General features: G+C 43.7%; 1 protein-coding gene across 3 annotated transcripts in view; it reads left to right on the forward strand.

Moving 5' to 3' along the window:
• The window catches only part of SYNJ1 (synaptojanin 1), a 706,257-nt gene that overhangs the window by 164,662 nt on the left and 522,746 nt on the right, over window positions 1-18,849 (forward strand). For all 3 annotated transcript variants that reach the window (XM_078658404.1, XM_078658402.1, XM_078658403.1), the window contains exon 6: window positions 6,812-6,895. In XM_078658404.1, coding sequence (XP_078514530.1) covers window positions 6,812-6,895 — 84 coding nt within the window. The remainder of the gene's footprint in view (window positions 1-6,811; window positions 6,896-18,849) is intronic.

Here is an 18,849-nt window from a genome sequence, read left to right on the forward strand (position 1 = left end):
TTTTCTCCCAAAGTGTTCATGGGATTTGTAGCTTGATAATGTTTGACATAGCTACTGTTAAAATAAAGCCAAGAAAGAAAAGCATAGTCCTCTCCTCTGGTCCTGACATAGACTTCAAAAACAGTAGTAAAGTTACTACAGCAAGGGTAAAATTACACAAAGGTCTAAGTTTACCCTTTGTGGATTAGGCCCTACATCTTAGAATCCATTTTCTTGTTTCAGATTTTAAAAAAAAATATATTTCTTTTTATTATCATGAAAAACGTAAACAAACAAGGCAGTACAGCTAGATATGTGCCCGGAGTGGAAGGAAGTGCATTACAATTTGATACAAATCATCAGTGCAAAAAGGGGGGGGGCCGGGGGGAAATCAGAGTCACAAACATCAAAGCTTAAACATCGTTAGGAATGTCAGGTCAGGGGGAAAGCGGAACATCCGGAGCATCCGCGAGGGGAGGTGTACATATATCACCCCGGTAGGAGTTCCACTGGCCCTTGATTTTGCCCCACTTTTTAGGTCTGCCGCGCGCCACATACACCGTCTTTTCTCTAAACATACACCAGTCCATGTTCTCCTTCCATGCCAGGACTGTGGGCGGTCTCTGGGAACCCCGCAACTGCGCAATATCTCTCTTGGCAACCATATTCCCAAGGGTCCCCCCACTGGGTCTGCGCCACATCATAGTCAGTTGGTTCCCAAACATTCAGCAAACAACGCCTTGCTTCAGGCAACAGCGCGATACCCGTGACCTCTTCCATCACAGCATGTACTCGACTCCAGAACACTACCACTTCTGGACATTCCCAAAGTATGTGGAGGAAAGTACCAATTAAACCGCATCCACGCTTACACAATCCATCCACAGAATATCCCATACAAATCAAGCGAGGGCCGGTCACATAAATCCGGTGCAGGATCTTGAGCTGTACGAGGCAGAGACGAGCCGGAATCGCGACCTCCTTCGGTGAGGATATCGCCGACTGCCAATCCTCGTCATCCAACTCCAGACCGTCACTGGTCCAAACCTCTCTAAGGTGGACCAACAAGTCAACTCGATCATTGATCAGTTTCTTATATATTAGAGAAATAGTGCTGTCGGGAACATATCCGTCAAGCACCCGATCTTCAAGTGGGGATGATTCCGGGATAACGATACTTGCAGGAAAGACCGAACTCAGCGCGTGGCGAACCTGCGCATAACAAAAGAACTTCTTGTCACTCAGCTCATATTCTACTTTCAACTCTTCAAAGGTCTTAACCCTATCTTTGACCCAGATGTCACTCACCCTGCAAATACCAATCATATCCCACTTCTCGAAACCTTCGTCTTCCACAGGCTGCCCAGTCTTTCAGATGCATATAGCGGGGTCGCTCGAGTCAGTCGATCTCTTCATCCCATTGCCGCATTCGCACATTGCCACACTAGTACCGCTATCTTAGTGGGTCCCGAAAGTTTCTTCCCAGCAGATTTGGAATAAAGCGCCCTGTTATAATCGCCACCCGGCAGCAGCCACTTATCCATCTCAAACGCAGGATTTAACGCAGGACCGTACATTCCATGATTAATTGCTCCCAGCTGGGAGGCCCAATAGTATCGCCTGATATCCGGAAGTGCAATACCACCGTCATACCAGGGAAGCGTAAGCTTGGCGAGGGCGATACGCGAACGCCCGCCCCATATCAACTGTCTCTGCAAACTTTCCACCTCCCGAAAATAGCTTGTCGGAATGACATCAAATGTGTTCTGAAGCGCGTATAAAAACCGCGGCAAAGACATCATTTTGAAAAGAGCTGCACGCCCAAGGGGGGACAATGGCAATCTGCGCCAGGCCACACGTCGGATTTTAACCGTTGGAGCGGGGGAAGCACATTAGAGTCATAACGGACCACGGGGTATGACGTGATAAAGACCCCCAGATACTTAAATCCCGTCTGTGCCACTTGTATGGGACAACCGCGCGGCAAAGAAGGAGTGTCACCCGAGAGTACATAGACACAGGACTTGGTCCAATGAATCACAAGGCTGGAGTTCTTCCCAAACGAGTTCAACACATCAAACAACACAATCAGCGACTTTCGAGGCGACGTGAGATACAACAAAATATCGTCTGCATAGAGTGATATTCGGTCCTCAAAATCCGGGGTCCACCGCATACCCCCTCATCGATGGCTCCCACCGCTGCCAAGCTGGCCAGGGGTTCCAGGGCGAGGGCAAAAAGAAGCAGGGACAATGGGCACCCCTGCCGCGTGCCCCTCCCAAGAATAAAGGACTTAGAAACCCAACCATTCACCACAATCTGAGCCAGTGGTTCCTCATACAAAAGTTTCAGCCAGCCGATGAAACCAGGACCAAAACCGAACTTTGCAAGAGCAGCCCAGAGATACGGCCATTCCAATGTATCAAAGGCCATCGTAGCATCCAGGGAAGCCAAGATGGTCGGTTCACACAGTGACGCTGCTCTCGCAAGAACGCCATGCAGGCGCCGCAAGTTCAATGCTGTATTACGATGTGGAATGAAACCGGACTGATCCGGATGGATCAGGTCGCTGATCACTTTTATCAAACGGTTTGCCAGCAATTTTGCGAGGATCTTGGGCTCCGCATTTAGTAGCGAAATAGGCCTATAAGATGCGCAGCGATCCCGCGGCTTCCCCTCCTTATGAATCACCACAATGGTCGCAAGTCGCTGATCACAAGGGAGGGAGCCGATGTCTCGCGACTCCAGGAACATAGAACGAAGATACGGTGCCATTTTGTCAGGACGCAGCTTGTTAAAGCTCAATGGGGAGACCATTAGGGCCCATAGCTTTCCCCGAGCGTACGGAACGAATAGCAGTTGCCACCTCGTCAACAGAGTGCTGCATCCATCAGTTCCCTATCTGAATCCGACAGGCAAGGCAACGCAATGTCTCTTAACAGCAGATGTGAGTCTTCCTCTGGTCTATCGGACACTGGGGAATACACTTTTCGAAAATGTTCTGCAAAACACTCCACAATCTCGGCAGGATCAGTCACTATCACTCCATCCACTCTCTCAACCACAGGGACCACACGACTCGCCCTCTACCTTCTATCTAGCCAAGCAATCAATTTCCCAGCCTTATCTCCCACATCATATAAACGTCTCTGCTGCTCTCTACTCATGACTTTAGCAGCGTCTGTTACCAATGCCTTATAATCAAGTTGTTTGAGACTGAGGAGATGAATCTTGTCATGAGTGATACCCAACTCCAAATCCCTTTCCAGCTCAGCTAGTTCGGTCTCGAGGCGGACTACCACCTCGCTTTTGCTTTTCTTGGCGCCAGCAATTAACGACAGCGCCTGGCCACGGATAACCGTCTTGAAAGCCTCCCACAGCGAAACAGAAGAGGACACAGACCCCACATTCTCGGCAAAATAATGATCCAGAGACTTGACCAACTCCGCCCGGGTTTTGGGGTCACGGAGATACCAAGGATTGATCGGGGCCACTCGACCCTCTGCCCCAAACTTTGTGTCCACCAAAAGCCACAGTGGGGAGTGATCGGAAATACCCCTAGCCAGATGTCTGACTTCCCTGACTGAAGAGACCTGCGCTGCCGGCATCAGGACGTAATCAAGTCTAGAGAGACTACCATGAGCACCAGAGTGGAAGGTGTATTGCGACCGTCCCGGATGCAGTAGCCTCCAACAATCTACCAGTCCCAGCGTCTCCAGAAAGCCACCCAACCAAGACTGTGATCTCGGGAGATCCCTGGGGGGGTAACGGTCCTCCCTACCGGAGACGACAGAATTGAAATCTCCACCCATCACCAGGATACCTTCTGGAAGCCCCAAAATTACTCTCCCCAAATCTGCAAAGGTCGTAGTCTGCAGGCCAGGAGGAACATATACCGAAAGCAGTGAGACAGTTTTCCCCTCCCATCTACCAGTGAGAGCAGCATAGCGCCCCCTGTCGTCAAGGATTACGTCTTCTACCTCCAGTGGGAGGGAACCCCTGACTAGGATACCCACCCCCTAGAACCAGTTGTGAATCCAGAGTTTGCCACAAGACGATAACCTCGCCGATTCATGGCATGTATTTCCGATCAAATGTGTCTCCTGCAGTAACACTACATCAGGGGAGAGGAGTCTTTGTAGCTGTAACGCCACACCACGTTTTATCCTATCCCCCAACCCGTTAACACTTCAGCACAATAACTTCAACCCCTTACCCCCCCACCCCAGGAAATAAGTGCAGAATCCACCCCACAGCGAGCACAACACCCAGGTCCAAAAGTTAAACAATGCGTTGCCTTGAAACAAAATGAAACACACCCAAACCCCCCTCACACCCCCCAACAAATACCCAAAACACCCTCCCCCCCCCTACACCCTGCACCCCTGCGTTAGGTTCAAAAGCCACCCCAACTTGCAGTGTGCCTGTCGCCCTAACATTAAACTAGTCTACAAAAAGAAACCCAGAGGAAGAAAGAGTTTCACCCCCCGCCACCTCTGGGTATCCCACCGCGAGTAGTGCAAGTGTAAAAGTCATCGAACCACAGCTGCCATTTGTGCACAATGTCTGGAAATCAGAAACCACTGCTCATTCCTGCTCCAACGGGCCGCCTTCAGCTCCTTCGGAATGTTCTGAGCGATCACGCTGCATAGGCAATGTATCGAGCCAGTCACTCACTCTCTCAGGGCGGTCAAAGAAAAATGTCCGATCCTCGTACTCTACACGCAGCCGAGTTGGAAAAAGCATCGCATATTTCATGCCCATGTCTCTCAGTCGTCGCTTCACCCCCTGAAAACCCATCCTTTGTTTCTGAACGAACTGGGTGAAATCTGGGTAAAAGCTCACCGTAGTGTTTTCAAACTTCGTAGGGCCGCCCACCCGCGATGCCTGCAGGATAGCGTCTCTATCTCTAAAGTTAAAAATTCTGGCGATGATAGGACGCGGAGGGGCGCCCATCTTTGGCTTCCCGCCCGGCACTCTGTGCGCGCGTTCCACCGCAAAGAAGTTGCTCAGGCCTTTGGGGGCAAGATGATTTAGGATGAGGTCTTCAACAAGGAGATCCACGGCTGGTTCTTCCGATTTTTCAGGGACCCCAATAATACGTACGTTGTTGCATCTGGACCGACTTTCAAAATCCTCCAGCCGACGAGAAAAGAGATCATTGGAGGATCGTAGATTGCGAACCTCCGTCTGTAAATCGGACACATCAGTCGTAAGGCTGGAGGTCTTAAAATCTAAGGATTTGACTTTTTCGTTAGTCTTCGATAAGTCCGCCCTGATTAAGTTGACATCGATTGCCACAGTGTCAAGCTTTAGGGCCAGGGCCTCATATTGTTGGCCGATAGAGGTCTTCATACTAGCAATGGCGCCCATGACATCATGCAGGGTCAAATCATCGGCAGCTGCTAAGTCGTCTCTCGCATCTCCCAGGGACCTACTCGTACCACCGGGGGACCCCTTGGGATGAGTGTAGCGATCCATGATATTCGATTGAACAGCGCCCCCCGTTGAACGGTCTTGGTCTTCCGTTTCTCGCTGTCGGGTTTGCCCGCCATATTGGATGTTGCGCCCCTGAGGGGCCGTCGAGACCTGGTAAAAATGACTCCTCTCAATTCACCCACCGGGATCTCCAAAAACAAGTTCCAGCCAGATGTTACACGACCAGAGACACTCGGTGGCAATCATACAGTGGAGTTGCAGGGTCAAACTGCATCCCGGGCTGCCAGAGCGGTCTTGAGACAGGAGAAGGCCGAGGAGCCAAAAACGAAACCGAAAGTTAACTCCGGGGTTATGAGCAGGGCCCCGTATGCCGTTGTTGTTCAACTACTAGCTGGGCACCACATTGACTCGAGCCCCGGTCAGTGCCATGGAGCAGGCCACAAAAATTCAAAGTGCCGTAGTTGCGGTTCCCGGAGTCCAAATCGATTTCTGAAAGCAGCTATTATATCAGCTGGGTTACGTCTTCAACAACCCGTCGTCGTTATCAGGATAAAGTTCAGGATAGATGCGGGAGGTGGCGAGGGTCTCGGGAGCCCTGTGCTCACGCGGCCATCTCGTTTGTGCGCAAAGCTCCTCCCTCCTCTCTTGTTTCAGATTTGATTGACTAACTTTATGCATTTTTTAAAAAGATTTCTACATTATTGTGGTGCATGTGATTACAAAATAGGATGTCATTCACTAATTTTCATATTTGTGTATACAATGTGTTTAAAGACATATAAAATGCATGGTTTCAGGGCAAGCTAGTTAGATACATATTGATGTAAAATATTGTAGCCAATACCACACGAAGGTGATGTGACCCAATGTAATGATCATCTAGGTCCACTATGTTGATTTCCGTTTAGAACGGAAATTAAGGTGATATCTTGACCTCTTACTCGCTGGAATGTTCATTACTTCAAGACTAAGCCGTCCTCTTCACCATTCGCCTTTTGTAATTTCCATTGTCACTCCCCTCAGCAGCCATGGGGACATTCATCGTTCCATTTGATTTGAGGCCAGGCATCATATAGGAGGTCTAGGTGATACACAGTCAAGAGGGTTGGACTCATTTTTTTTTTTAAAAGAAAAAGAAATAGTATGTGCTTGGTAGATAAGCGAATAATTTCTTTTGATAGGTGTTTCCTGTCTTGGGTGAGAATGCACCTCATTGTGTAAGAACAGTGATGAGAACCAATGTAGTGGTAATAAAAGTATTTTACATTCATCTCTTTAGGTTTTCCTCACTAGTGCATCTTTACAGCACATGCGCATCATGCCACGCAAAATGTGCATCTAACAAACACCCTAAGTTTCAGTTTGTCTGCTAACTGGTTCCTTTTCTTTCTAGGTGATTTATTTGGAAGACGCTGTGTCTTCATTCATTCAAATTCGTGGCTCTATCCCTTTGTTTTGGGAGCAGCCAGGCTTGCAAGTAAGTGAACGATTACTTTGCCTTTTGAGAGAAGTGAAATTGGTGTTTGTTTATTTGATCAATAATGTGAAAGACTATCACCCTCACTGCACGTGGCCCAAATCCTATTTTTCTCAATCTATTTCCTTGGTTGGAAGCTTGGTCTATATTAACGCATGTATGAATCGTATGGTGCTTTATAAGCTGCACACAGTAGAGCAATTTCTCAAGATACCCAAACATATTACTGTCACAAGCTCTGCCTGTACACACTTACCTAGATCAGAAAGCAAATGTTGATATGAGAATATATGGGTCATTGTGAACAGTCTATTAGTAAGAACCAATGACACACACACATATTTCCCTATTGATTCTTCTTCTTCTTCCTGTGGAAATCATCCAATGGACACTTCAAACCTGATTTAGAGTTTGGCTTATGTGGACATCAGCCAAAAGTGAGCTGATTTCTTTTCCATCCTCTTTAGAGCAAATAGATATCCAAGCACTCTAAATATTGGGGACAGGGCATCAGCTGATTTTTAGCAGATGTGCAGAGTCCACCAAGCCTTTAATTTGCTGCCAAGTCCCTCGTACCCATCACTCTTACCTGTCATGGTCATATTTGTCACACAGTCCAACAACTTTGAATGTTCTCTCCCTTATTTAAATGTGACCTTGTACATTTATTGGAGATAATGACATTTTAATAATTCAAATCTGATGTTCCTAGACACTTAAATGATGATTTAATTTTCTTCAGTGTCCATAAGGGGCATTCCAGCTGAGGAGGAAAAATAACTAGTCCTGTACTCCTGTACAAGTAAAAAAAAAATAGAATTTTAGACTCTTACACCATTTGTAGTATTTACGTCTGATATTCATGACCATTATTATTCAAAGTATGAGAGGTACAGTAGAGCAACATATGATCTCTTGAATTTGCACACTAAAAACTATGAACCTTCCAAAGATTAGCAGATTTAGAGTGCTTGTGCAGAAATAGAACATGCTGATTAAACTGTGGAAAAAATGCTGAAAGAATGCTGCCTCTTGTTGCAAGATTATAGAACAAGCATTTGCAATGCAATAGGTCTCGCCTTAGTTAAGATTAAGCTATTAACATTGCAAATGTTTTTTTTTTTATTTATGTGTTGTTGTCGGTATTCTGCAAATTAATAGTTATGTTATTGGTAATGGCATTAGTTTTAATTTTTGCATATGTTACATATATTGTAGTTCTTCTGCAATATATTTTGTATTTGTGATTTACATACATTTATTTCACACATTTATACAACAATTATATAGATATGTTATAGTTCTCTGAGAGCAGAGTGTAGAGTATTTAGGGCAGAGTGTAGAGCAGTGAATGCATAGTGCAGAGTAATTAGTGCATAGTAGTAAGGGCAGAGTGCAGAGTAGTAAGGGCAAAGTGCAGAGTAGTAAGTGCATAGTGCGGAGTAGTGAGTGTAGAGTGCAGAGTAGTGAGCGCACAGCGAATAGTAGTGAGGGCAGAGTGCAGAGTAGAGATGGTAGAGTGCAGAGTAATTAGTGCAAAATGCAGAGTAGTGAGTGCAGAGTGTAAGCAGTTAGTGCAGAGTAGTAAGTGAACAATGCATAGTAGTGAGGCCAAAATGCAGTGTAGTGAGGGTAGAGAGCATAGTAGTTAGGGCAGATTGCAGAGTATGAGTGCAGAGCACAGAGTAGTGAGTGCAGAGCACAGAGTAGTGAGTGCAGAGCACAGAGTAGTGAGTGCAGAGCGCAGAGTAGTGAGTGCAGAGCGCAGAGTAGTGAGTGCAAAGTGCAGAGTAGTGAGTGCAGAGTGCAGAGTAGTGAGGGCAGAGTGCAGAGTAGTGAGTATAGAGTGCAGAGTAGTAAGTGCAGAGTGCAGAGTAGTGAAGCCAAAATGCAAATTAGTGAGGGCAGAGTGCAGAGTAGTGAGGGCAAAGTGCATAGTAGTGAGGGCAGAGTGCATAGTAGTGAGAGCAGAGTGTAGAGTATTTAGGGCAGAGTGCAGAGCAGTGAATGCATAGTGCAGAGTAATGAGTGCATAGTGCATAGTAGTAAGGGCAGAGTAGTGAGAGCAGAGTGTAGAGTATTTAGGGCAGAGTGTAGAGCAGTGAATGCATAGTGCAGAGTAATGAGTGCATAGTGCATAGTAGTGAGGGCAGAGTGCAGACTAGTGAGGGCAAAGTGCAGAGTAGTAAGTGCATAGTGCGGAGTAGTGAGTGTAGAGTGCAGAGTAGTGAGCGCACAGTGCTGAGTATTGAGGGCAGTACTACTTTGTAGGCAGAGTGCCGAGTAGTGAGTGGTTAGTACATAGCAATGAGTGCAGAATAGTGAGTGTAGAGTACTAAGTGCAGAATAGTGAGTGTAGAGTAGTAAGTGCAGAGTAGCGAGTAGTAAGTGCAGATTAGTAAATGCAGTGTACTCAGTGCAGAGTGCAAATTATCCTACATGTAGCAATTGACACTTGAAGGTGATTGATTCTTTTTAATTACAATTAGTGCAATTACTTTGTACTGTTATCAAAAAATTGAAATTGAAGATACTAATATCCTGGCAGCAAAAGTAAAATTATTTTAGTTGTATTAATATAGACTTCAAGTTAAGTCACCTTAGCATACATTAGAAAGGCTGGAATATATCTTTGTTGCAAACAATTAGGCTAATGAATACCACTTGTAAGCAGACCTTCAAAACAAATCTTAAATATTTCTCCTTGTAAAGAAACTTGTAAAATTAAGACATCAGTTATTATGTCTGTTACGACTGCTTTGCATTTTGTTGATGGTATAAAGCTGATTATGTAATATACGTTGTTGTATTGTAAAATATTATGACACAAGTGTGTAAAGTGAGCACTATATAAAATTGCTAAAATAAATAAGTACATAAATTTGCAAATTAAGTACCACCCTCACTTTTTACCCAGTTCAATATGCAATGTACATACAGCATTTATATTTGACATACACTAAATAACAGTCAGGAAAAAATTACGATGTTGATAAATGTTACATTACATTGCTAAGCAGTTATTAGGCTCGCACAAAAGGTGCACGTGGCATACAGTGAAATGGCAAGCTGATTACCCAAAGCACTTAATTTTGAAAAGATAAACTAAACATAAATTATTTCCTAACTTGCTCAATTTATAAAACGCATATGTTACGTTTGAACACACGCCAAAGACTGACATTTTACCAAATATCATAATAGCGCTATTTATCTGATGTAAAATAATTTGAACATAAAGTGAATACCGAAAATATAGCCTGTACTGAGAAATAAAGAACTGTTTACGTGCGGTTTATTTTTAGCTATGAAATAGTTAATACTGTTGTTTGAACGTTAGGATAGGGGTTTGGTAAGGACCAATAGGAATGCAGTATTGGTATGAAGGGAGGTAACTGAAACATTGTTGTATGTATGAGCAAAAGCTGCTTGGTAGCCATTGCAGAGGGTGTTCGAGTGATGACAAAGCTAGCTTGAAAAGGTAATTTATAATTAATCGCAAACAGCAGCAAAAATATAGTTATAACAAATAAGAAAACGGCAATGTGTTATACTTTTACAAAGATGTTCCCATGTTTACGATAATTGTTTATATTAAAAGAAAATGAGTTTTTGATGTTATAAAGTTTGCTGCATAGCGCGAGCAAGTCTATGTAAAGGGCATTTTAGCCATGGCATGTTATCTAATATGGCAGAGTTTTAAAAAGAGTGTATTACTAAATCTAATTTGTTATCTAACTACTGCTTGTATTACGATAAGTATTATTATGTATATTCAAAGGCAGAATGATATTTAATTGAAACAATCCCAGAAACTCAAAATAGCGGCTGAAAGTTGTATGTACATGAATGCTGCAAACCTTACTTCGCATGCATTTACAAGTACAAATAGAAATGGAATAGCAGAATGATTTTTAATAAAAACAATAACAAAGTGTAAAATGCCGGTAGAAAGTAGAATGTACACGAATGCTGCGAACTTTACTCTGCATATAATAACGCGATATTGCAATTTGTAAGTTAATAAACATGACTGTTGCCATTAAGGAAGTGCGCACCATTTTGCAAGTTACTCGATAAAACTGTACGTTAATACATTGTAAAATGGTGGTGTTATTTTGGAACGCGCGTGAACAGCAATACTTTATAAAGCGTAAAATGCCGGCCGAAAGTTAGATGTAAACGAATGTTGTTACTTTTACTCTGCATATAGTGACAACGCGATATAGCAATTTATATTTTATTGTAATTTATGTTCCCATTAAAGTTGTGCGCACGCATTTGCCCACTTAATTGACAAAATTGTATGTTGAAACGTTGTAAAATGGCGGCATGATTTTTATGCGCGCGTGAACAGAAAGACTTTTTCGGGGGCTCGTAAATTAAATAGTGTATAGCAAAAGCCGATTTTGAAAAACAGAACTGCTAGGTAATTTATTAATAAAAGGCTAGTGGTAATATAAAAGCAGCATTTAATAAATTGCAATGACTGCAGCAAAACGTAAGATATAAAATTACGTTAATTTACATGTATGTCGACACAAATAATATGAGCACAAATTTGGCAAGTTAGTGAACACTTGTACTTAAGAAGCAGCAAGACTTTTTGTATGGTGTGTTTAGGAAACATTATATAATGTGATGCTAAAATTAAGTACATAATAATAATAAAAATAATAATAATCCACATTTGTAAAGCGCACAATCACACGTAAGGGTCTCTAGGCGCTGGGGGCCGTTGAGAAGATTAAGCAAGCTATTGCCCAGAGTCACATGGTGCTGGGCTAATCTGCCGCCGGTGCTGGGGATCGAACCGTGATCCCCAGATTCCGAAGGCAGTCGCCCTAGCCGCGGCGCGTTAATACTTTGAAATAAATTGTAAAATTAGCGCACAAAATACATTAACAAATGTTAATAATGAAGGACAAGTACGTACCTTTTGCAAAGAGATGGCAAACGTGGAAAAGTTCAGCGGTGGCCAAGTAGCGATGTGTTTAGAGAAGAGAAACGTCTCTAGTTAAGTACGTTTTTTTCTCATCAGATAAGATCTTCGGGGCAATAAAATGCAAGGAAAGCTAACAAATGCATAAATCTGGTGTGAAAATGTCAACGTGTGACAGGAAGTGGTCTGCTAAACGTCAATGTAAATAAAAGATCAAAGGTCAGCTATAGTATCTAAAGTGTTTCGGTTTCGTTTCTTGAAATGTTGTGAAATGCTAAGAAACGTATAGCGGATGAAAAAAGCACAATGTTAGCGTAAAATAGCAAACGAAATTTTAAATTTGCACAAATGTAAGAATATGTAAAAGGACACAACGCATTTTTATTTAAAAAGTGCTATAACCTTTTAGCCGCAATGTTAAACAGCATAAAGAACGTATAAATTATAAAAGCGCCTCCTTTTTGCTATTGCGCTGTAAATCTACCCACCACGCTGAACCCGCAAAACTGAACAAATATACTGCGCTCCCCACGCCATGTACAGCGTTTCCCACCACGCTATGTTTTTTTATTAAAACAAATTCAGACATCATAGCGCGCCTGCCTACTTGTACGCATTGAGCCCGCAAAACGCATTTAGCCCGCAAAACTGAACAAATATACTGCACTCCCCACGCCATGTACATCGTTTCCCACCACGCAATTTTTTTGTATGAAAAAAAAAAGACATTACGAGCTTGGTGCGCACCCACACCGGTAACCATTTTTTTTTAAAACGTTCGTTTGTATCAAAAAAATGTTCGTAATTATAACGTAGGCAGCTATACTGTACGCCGCCGAAATTTAAATGTGCACAACATATTTCAAATATGCATGTACATTAAAAGATTACATAATGTACATTGTGTTTTTTAAGTAATAAACGCATTGAGCCCACAAAAGTGAATGAACAAATATACCGCGCCCCCAACACTAGTAATATAGCGCGCCTGCCTACTTATACGCATTGAGCCCGCAAAACCCATTGAGCCCACAAAAGTGAACAAATATACCGCGTCCCTAACACCAGTAATATAACACGCCCCCCACGCCATGTACAGCGTTTCCCACCATGCTATTTGTTTATATGAAAAAATTACAAAGACATTACGAGCTTAGCGCGCACCCACCCCGGTAACCATGTTTTTTCAAAACGTTGGTATGTATGAAAGATATGTTTGTTTGTAAGGTATAACGTACGCAGCCATGCTGTACGCCGCCGAAATTTAAATGTACACACCTTTGTTAACCAGGAGGTTAAACTCTAAACTTTACTTTTTTTAATCTGTGCAACTCTTAGATTAAAGTCCTGAGTAAATGTTGTATTTGATTTAGCTCAGGCGAAGGAGTCAAGCCTGAATTTATTGGGACTGTGGCTTCCATTTTGTTTCAGACGTGTAACCCGGTGCCCCACTGCTCGTGGGCATGTCTCTGGCGCGGGGAGAGGGGCACAGGTCTACTTATACTCCAGTTCAGAACTGCAGCACACCCTCCACGTAATACAAGCACCGAAGAGGCGTTCAGTTGGGGGTGCAGGATCTGGAAACTTCTCCAGAGTCGCGAGTCGTTGTGCTCGCACCCCACCTCCTCCCCCCAACCACACAGACCTTGTAAATAGAACTTCTCCATGTAAGTAAGCTTCGCACGTTTTAGAGGAAGGCGGAAGTAGTTCCAAAAAATAATAACCTTTCATGACTTTTATCATGTGCATAAACGCACACAGCCCAAGTGCACGTGTAATCGGCCTACTACACCTAGCCGGTTCAGGTGCTAAACGTATCACAGCCTCTCACGTGCTTCTTTGATATTTACGAGTCTCCGCAGAATTTAGGGGCATCTGCAGTGGATTCACTGGTTTCAGAACGCCCATTTTGCAGTTTAAAAATAAGCCTGCTTTTTGGAAAATGACAATTTACTGCAGGGAAGGTGTGGCGGTTTTATGTGAAACGTGGGAACTTCTGTGTCAGCCCTGAGGGTTGTTCAGAGTTTAGAGTCAAACAAACACGTTGCTTCAGATTGTTACCAAACAGAAAACAAGACAAATACACACCAAATGTCCCGTGTGTCGCCAATATGCTCGAGTGTAAGGGGTGGGGGTTTTGGTGAGGTGGGGGAAGCAGGAGGGCGGCTGGGAAGCGCTTTGCAGATTCTCCGAGCGTGTTAGGTGAACTGGCAGATTTATGATGGTCATTGGAAGCAGGGGCTTTAAATCCCTAAACCACGCCGTTTTTTTTCTCACTGTATAAACGTAGGTTTTGTCTCTCGAAAGAAAGTGGCTTTGAAGCCCCCCCTGGAAGCCTGCGCGAGCCTACTTGCTTCAAGTCCCCAGATCGGGCTATTTAGCAGCACTTTAACAAGCCATTTAAGTCAAGCTTCCTTAGTAAGTCACAGACGCATCGACGCCAGCCCCTTTCGAATACCTCCCCCACAAATAAATGAACATGTAATGCGCGCCCGCCACTTCACGCCGTACATCAATCCCCAAATCCCAGACGCATTGACGCCAGCCCCTTAAAGCGAAACTGACTGAAGCAAACGCCCGGCCCACGTTAAAAAAAAGCCACACACATTAGATGCAGTCAAAAAAAAAGCCACACACATTAGATGCAGTCAAAGCGCGCTCACGAGGTCAAAAGGCACTCCACATGAACAACTACCAGACCCATTGACGCCTGCACTTTCAAAGTGAAACTGACTAAAGCAAGCGCCCGGCCCACGTTAAAAAAAAAAAGCCACACAAAAAGCCACACACATTAGATGCAGTCAAGGCGCGCTCACGAGGTCAAATCTCCAGCAGGAGAAGCTCGTGACAGTCTGTCTACAGCAGAAGAAATTCGTAACAGTCTGCCGTCCACATTCCCCAGAAAGTGGCGACATAAGTTGTCTCCCTAGACAGCAAAAGCTTTGCTTTTGCTTTCGTCTAGGCGAGACCTAAACTAAAAATGCACTTAAATTGTTTTCATTTAGGAACCAGGAGCTAATGTAGCTTGACTAGAATATGCAATACCAAATTGTGGCGTTTTAGATCTAAAATTAGTCGTGCAGCTGCATTCTGTCTGCTTTGCGGCCTACTGAAAAAATAGTGAGGAAAACCAATGGTGCGAATTTCCAGATTACAGACGGGAAGCAATTGCAGCCTAGACTATGATTTTATAATAGTCTTGCAATGAAAAAAGTTGTATTTTCTTGCATGCTTACAGAACAATGAAAAGTGATTAAGTAAGCTTAATTTTTGAGTTTTCAGTGAAAGATTATTATCAAAAATAAACTTGTGTCCTGACTATTCTCGGGAATTGATTTCTCACGTGTTTTAAGGTGCAATCAGCAGCTGAGCCATATAAAGGTAGAAGCTCCTACAACAAAAACGTTGGTCTTAGTTTATTTTCTTCATTGAAGCACATATCCCTTCCCAAATATTATAGATCATCTCCGTACACAGTACCTGGCCCCATTATCCCTGAACCTATGACGTTTCCGAGCTCTGGTAAGCCGTAAGGCCCTCTCTAGGATATACATACTTTCTCCACTACTTGAGATATTCACTCTTCTGAATGGCTGATGGTGGGCTACAACATTCTTTCACAGTCTGTATAAGTCTTCAATATTGCAGGAACTGAGTCCCAGTGGTAGGCCGGTCTCTAAACAAGTTTCCCACTCTAAGGAACTCTTCTCTTTTCTATTGTGAGGTGCCTATTTCCTTCATGGCCTTAAGGAAGTGGCAATGCACCTAAGGTGATGCCTTATCTATGTATGTGCAGCCATCTTCCAACATCTATTGTGCACTTTTCCAGGCATGGGTGATGACGGTTATTTCCTTGGCCAATTTTGCGTCTCTTTGTGGCCCCTTACCCATCCAATGATTAATAGAGGTAGGTATCATTCTGTCAGCTGCTAAGACCTTCTAAAAGTACCCTGAAATGGGCCCCATTGTTCAGCATATTTTAGGCACTTTGCCTAGTAATAACATTTATAATCCAACATTATCTCCTTCTTACAGTGATTTTCCAGCCCATTAACAGGTGATAAGAGTTTTCATTTAGAACAAGATGTTCTTCTGGCACCAAGCTTCACTTTTTTAATTTACTCCCTATGCATCCCTGTTCCCCACACTGTATGTCCCTTTTATTCTCATCTTGTGGATAGTAATAATTTACCAACGGGTGTAAGTAATGCCCACTCCGCAGCCAGCATTTGTTGGATACAGTGCTTCATATTTAATTAGAAGATTAAACACCTCATGGTAGACTAGTGTTACGCCTAGTGGATTAGAGTTGTCTACTGAAGGTTAGTTTATGACTAAATGATGCCTAGCTTATTTGAGTCACTCATACCCCTAGTATTTGCCCCTCCATTTTCTCCTACCCTTTATTGCATTGCTCAAGATTGCTGCAGTCCATATTAACTGATCGGCTATATGTTGGACAACAACTCTTTGAGCTGCTGCATCTCCTCAAGAATTAGGACATTTTCTTTCCATGGTACTCTTTATCTTGCAAATTGCAATAATTTATACCTCGGTCCCAGACAATTTTAGCTCCAGAATGAGCTTCCACATATTCCTCCGTTGCCGAGGAGACTTAAAACAGATGCCTCAAAAGAGATGAACAGATGCCTCAAACACTTAGTGATGGGACGTCCCCTGAATACTCTTCAAAGGCTCTGGTGTAAAGTCTCGCTTGATTCTGGTAGAAAAATATACGTCCCTCCACGCTTTAATGAATGTATGGAAGTCACTATGAAACTTAGTGCCTTTAATGATACCTTAAGTGAGGTGATAGATAGGTTGGCTCCTGTGACATACCAGCTTAATAACTCGCAGAAAAAAAGTGAAGACTGGTACACTGTTGACTTACGCAGGGAAAATTCTCGTTGCAAACGCTTAGAAAAATATTGGCGTAAATCTCAATTGGAAAGTGAAAGAGTTCAATTTAAACTGGCCCTCTCCACCTATCAGAAGAATTTTAAAAAGGCACGCAAAGTTCATATTATAACTAAACTTAATCATGGCAGGAAATTCATCAAAGGATTTTTATAAAGTTCTGGACTCCTTCACCAACCCTATTGCATGCGCCAAACAGACCATCCCCCTCGCAGGAACTGTACGATAATACAGCTGGGTACTTCGATGACAAAATCAATCTAATTTACAAGCAATTTCCCAAAAATATTGATCATGCGCTGCCTTTTCATCCTGGACCTCTACCAATTGAAAGCTTAGGTGAAGGGCTGAATCAATTTAATCTTATTCAGGTCTTGCAGGTGGAAGCCATGCTAAAAACTGCTAAATCCGGATCTCCTCTGGATATTCTGACGCTCATAAATATGCTCTCCTTGCCCCTCTCCTGTCTGCCCCTATTGCTGAGATCTTGAATATCTCTTTAAGTGAAGGGAACTTGCCTCTGGATTGGAACATTGCCCAAGTGCTTCCTATTAAAAAGAAAGATCAGATGCCGGCCGAAGTACTCTCCAATTATCAACCCATCTCGCTCCTTCCACTCATGAGCAAGGTGGCAGAGAGTTATGTTAATACCCAATTAATGAACTATCTTGATGGCAACAGCATCCTTGATCCCTCGCAGTCTGGGTTCAGATCCAGCCATTCCACAGATACAACTCTCATTGGGGTCACTGATTTAATCAAATTGGCCTTAGATGATAATAAAGCAGTGCTGTTGGTCTTGTTGGATCTGACAGCAGCCTTTGACACGGTCTTATCAGAAACTGATATTGCGACTGAGAGAGGCCGGTCTGCAGGGACAAGTTCTTGATTGGTTTGTAAGCTTCTTAGATCAGTGCTCTCAGACCATCGATCTGGACACTTTCCGATCCCAAACCTTGTACCTCACTAAGGGGGTGCCCAAGGGCTCTTGTTTGAGCCCCACCCTGTTTAACATCTATGTGGCCCCCCTTGCTGAAGTCATCCGGGAGTACGGCTTTACACCTTTCTCCTATGCGGACGATACACAACTACTCCTGTCCTTTGATAAGGACATGGAGTTAGTTGACCAGCGCTTCACTAGGGGACTGTTGGCCACATCAGAGTGGATGACGGGACATATTTTACAGCTAAATGAGACAAAAACTGAAATTTTGCTGTTTGGCGCTGCACAAACCGCCTGGTCCCCTGAGTGGTGGCCAACAGTAATGGGCCCTGTCCCCTCTCCAACCTCTGTGGCAAAAAACGTAGGGGTCCGGCTGGATGCACAGTTATCTATGAAGGACCAAAGTCTGACCACCGTAGGGACCTGCTACCATAGGCTGAGCCTTCTGCGTAGAGTTTTCCCATGGCTGCCCCTTTTGGTTTCAGAACCTTACTTCAGGTTCTGATTATTGGTCGCCTGGACTATTGCAATGCCTTATTTGCAGCCGCAAATGAATCACTTCATAGCAGATTACAAATTGTCCAGAATGTGGCCGCACGCCTGCCCCTTAAGAAACCACCTCGTACCTCCCCCGGACCACTGTTGAAACTTCTCCATTGGCTTCCCATACGCCAGAGAATTAAATTTAAGCTATGTTGTCTCGCCCATAAAGCTTTATGTAGTGCGAGCCCAAGCTATCTGCCAGACAAGTTTAAATTTTACTGCCCAAATTGGCGACTCAAGTCAGAAGGAAAGGGGCTGTTAGTGGTCTCTTGTTCTAGGAAATTTCGATCAGGAGGTAGAACTGTGCCTTATCTGGCTCCGAAATACTGGAATACTCTGCCGGAGGACCTACGTAAATGCCCCAGCCACATCCGCTTCAGAAAACTCCTGAAGACTAAATTATTCAAAGTTTAAGCTGTGGTAGTTTCTGCCTGTTTGACTCTTGCTCTCCGGCAGCGTGGAGATACCCCTTCGGGATTGATTCCTACGCTTTATAAATCAGCTACATACATACATACATGCGATGTAAAAACATGTGTTGTAAAGGATGTTGCGGTGTAAAAACTGCATTGTAAAAGCATGTGTTGTAAATGTTTGTGTTGTATCGTC

This window comes from Lissotriton helveticus, chromosome 8, assembly GCF_964261635.1.
Source record: "Lissotriton helveticus chromosome 8, aLisHel1.1, whole genome shotgun sequence".
Classification (NCBI taxonomy): Eukaryota; Metazoa; Chordata; class Amphibia; order Caudata; family Salamandridae; genus Lissotriton; species Lissotriton helveticus.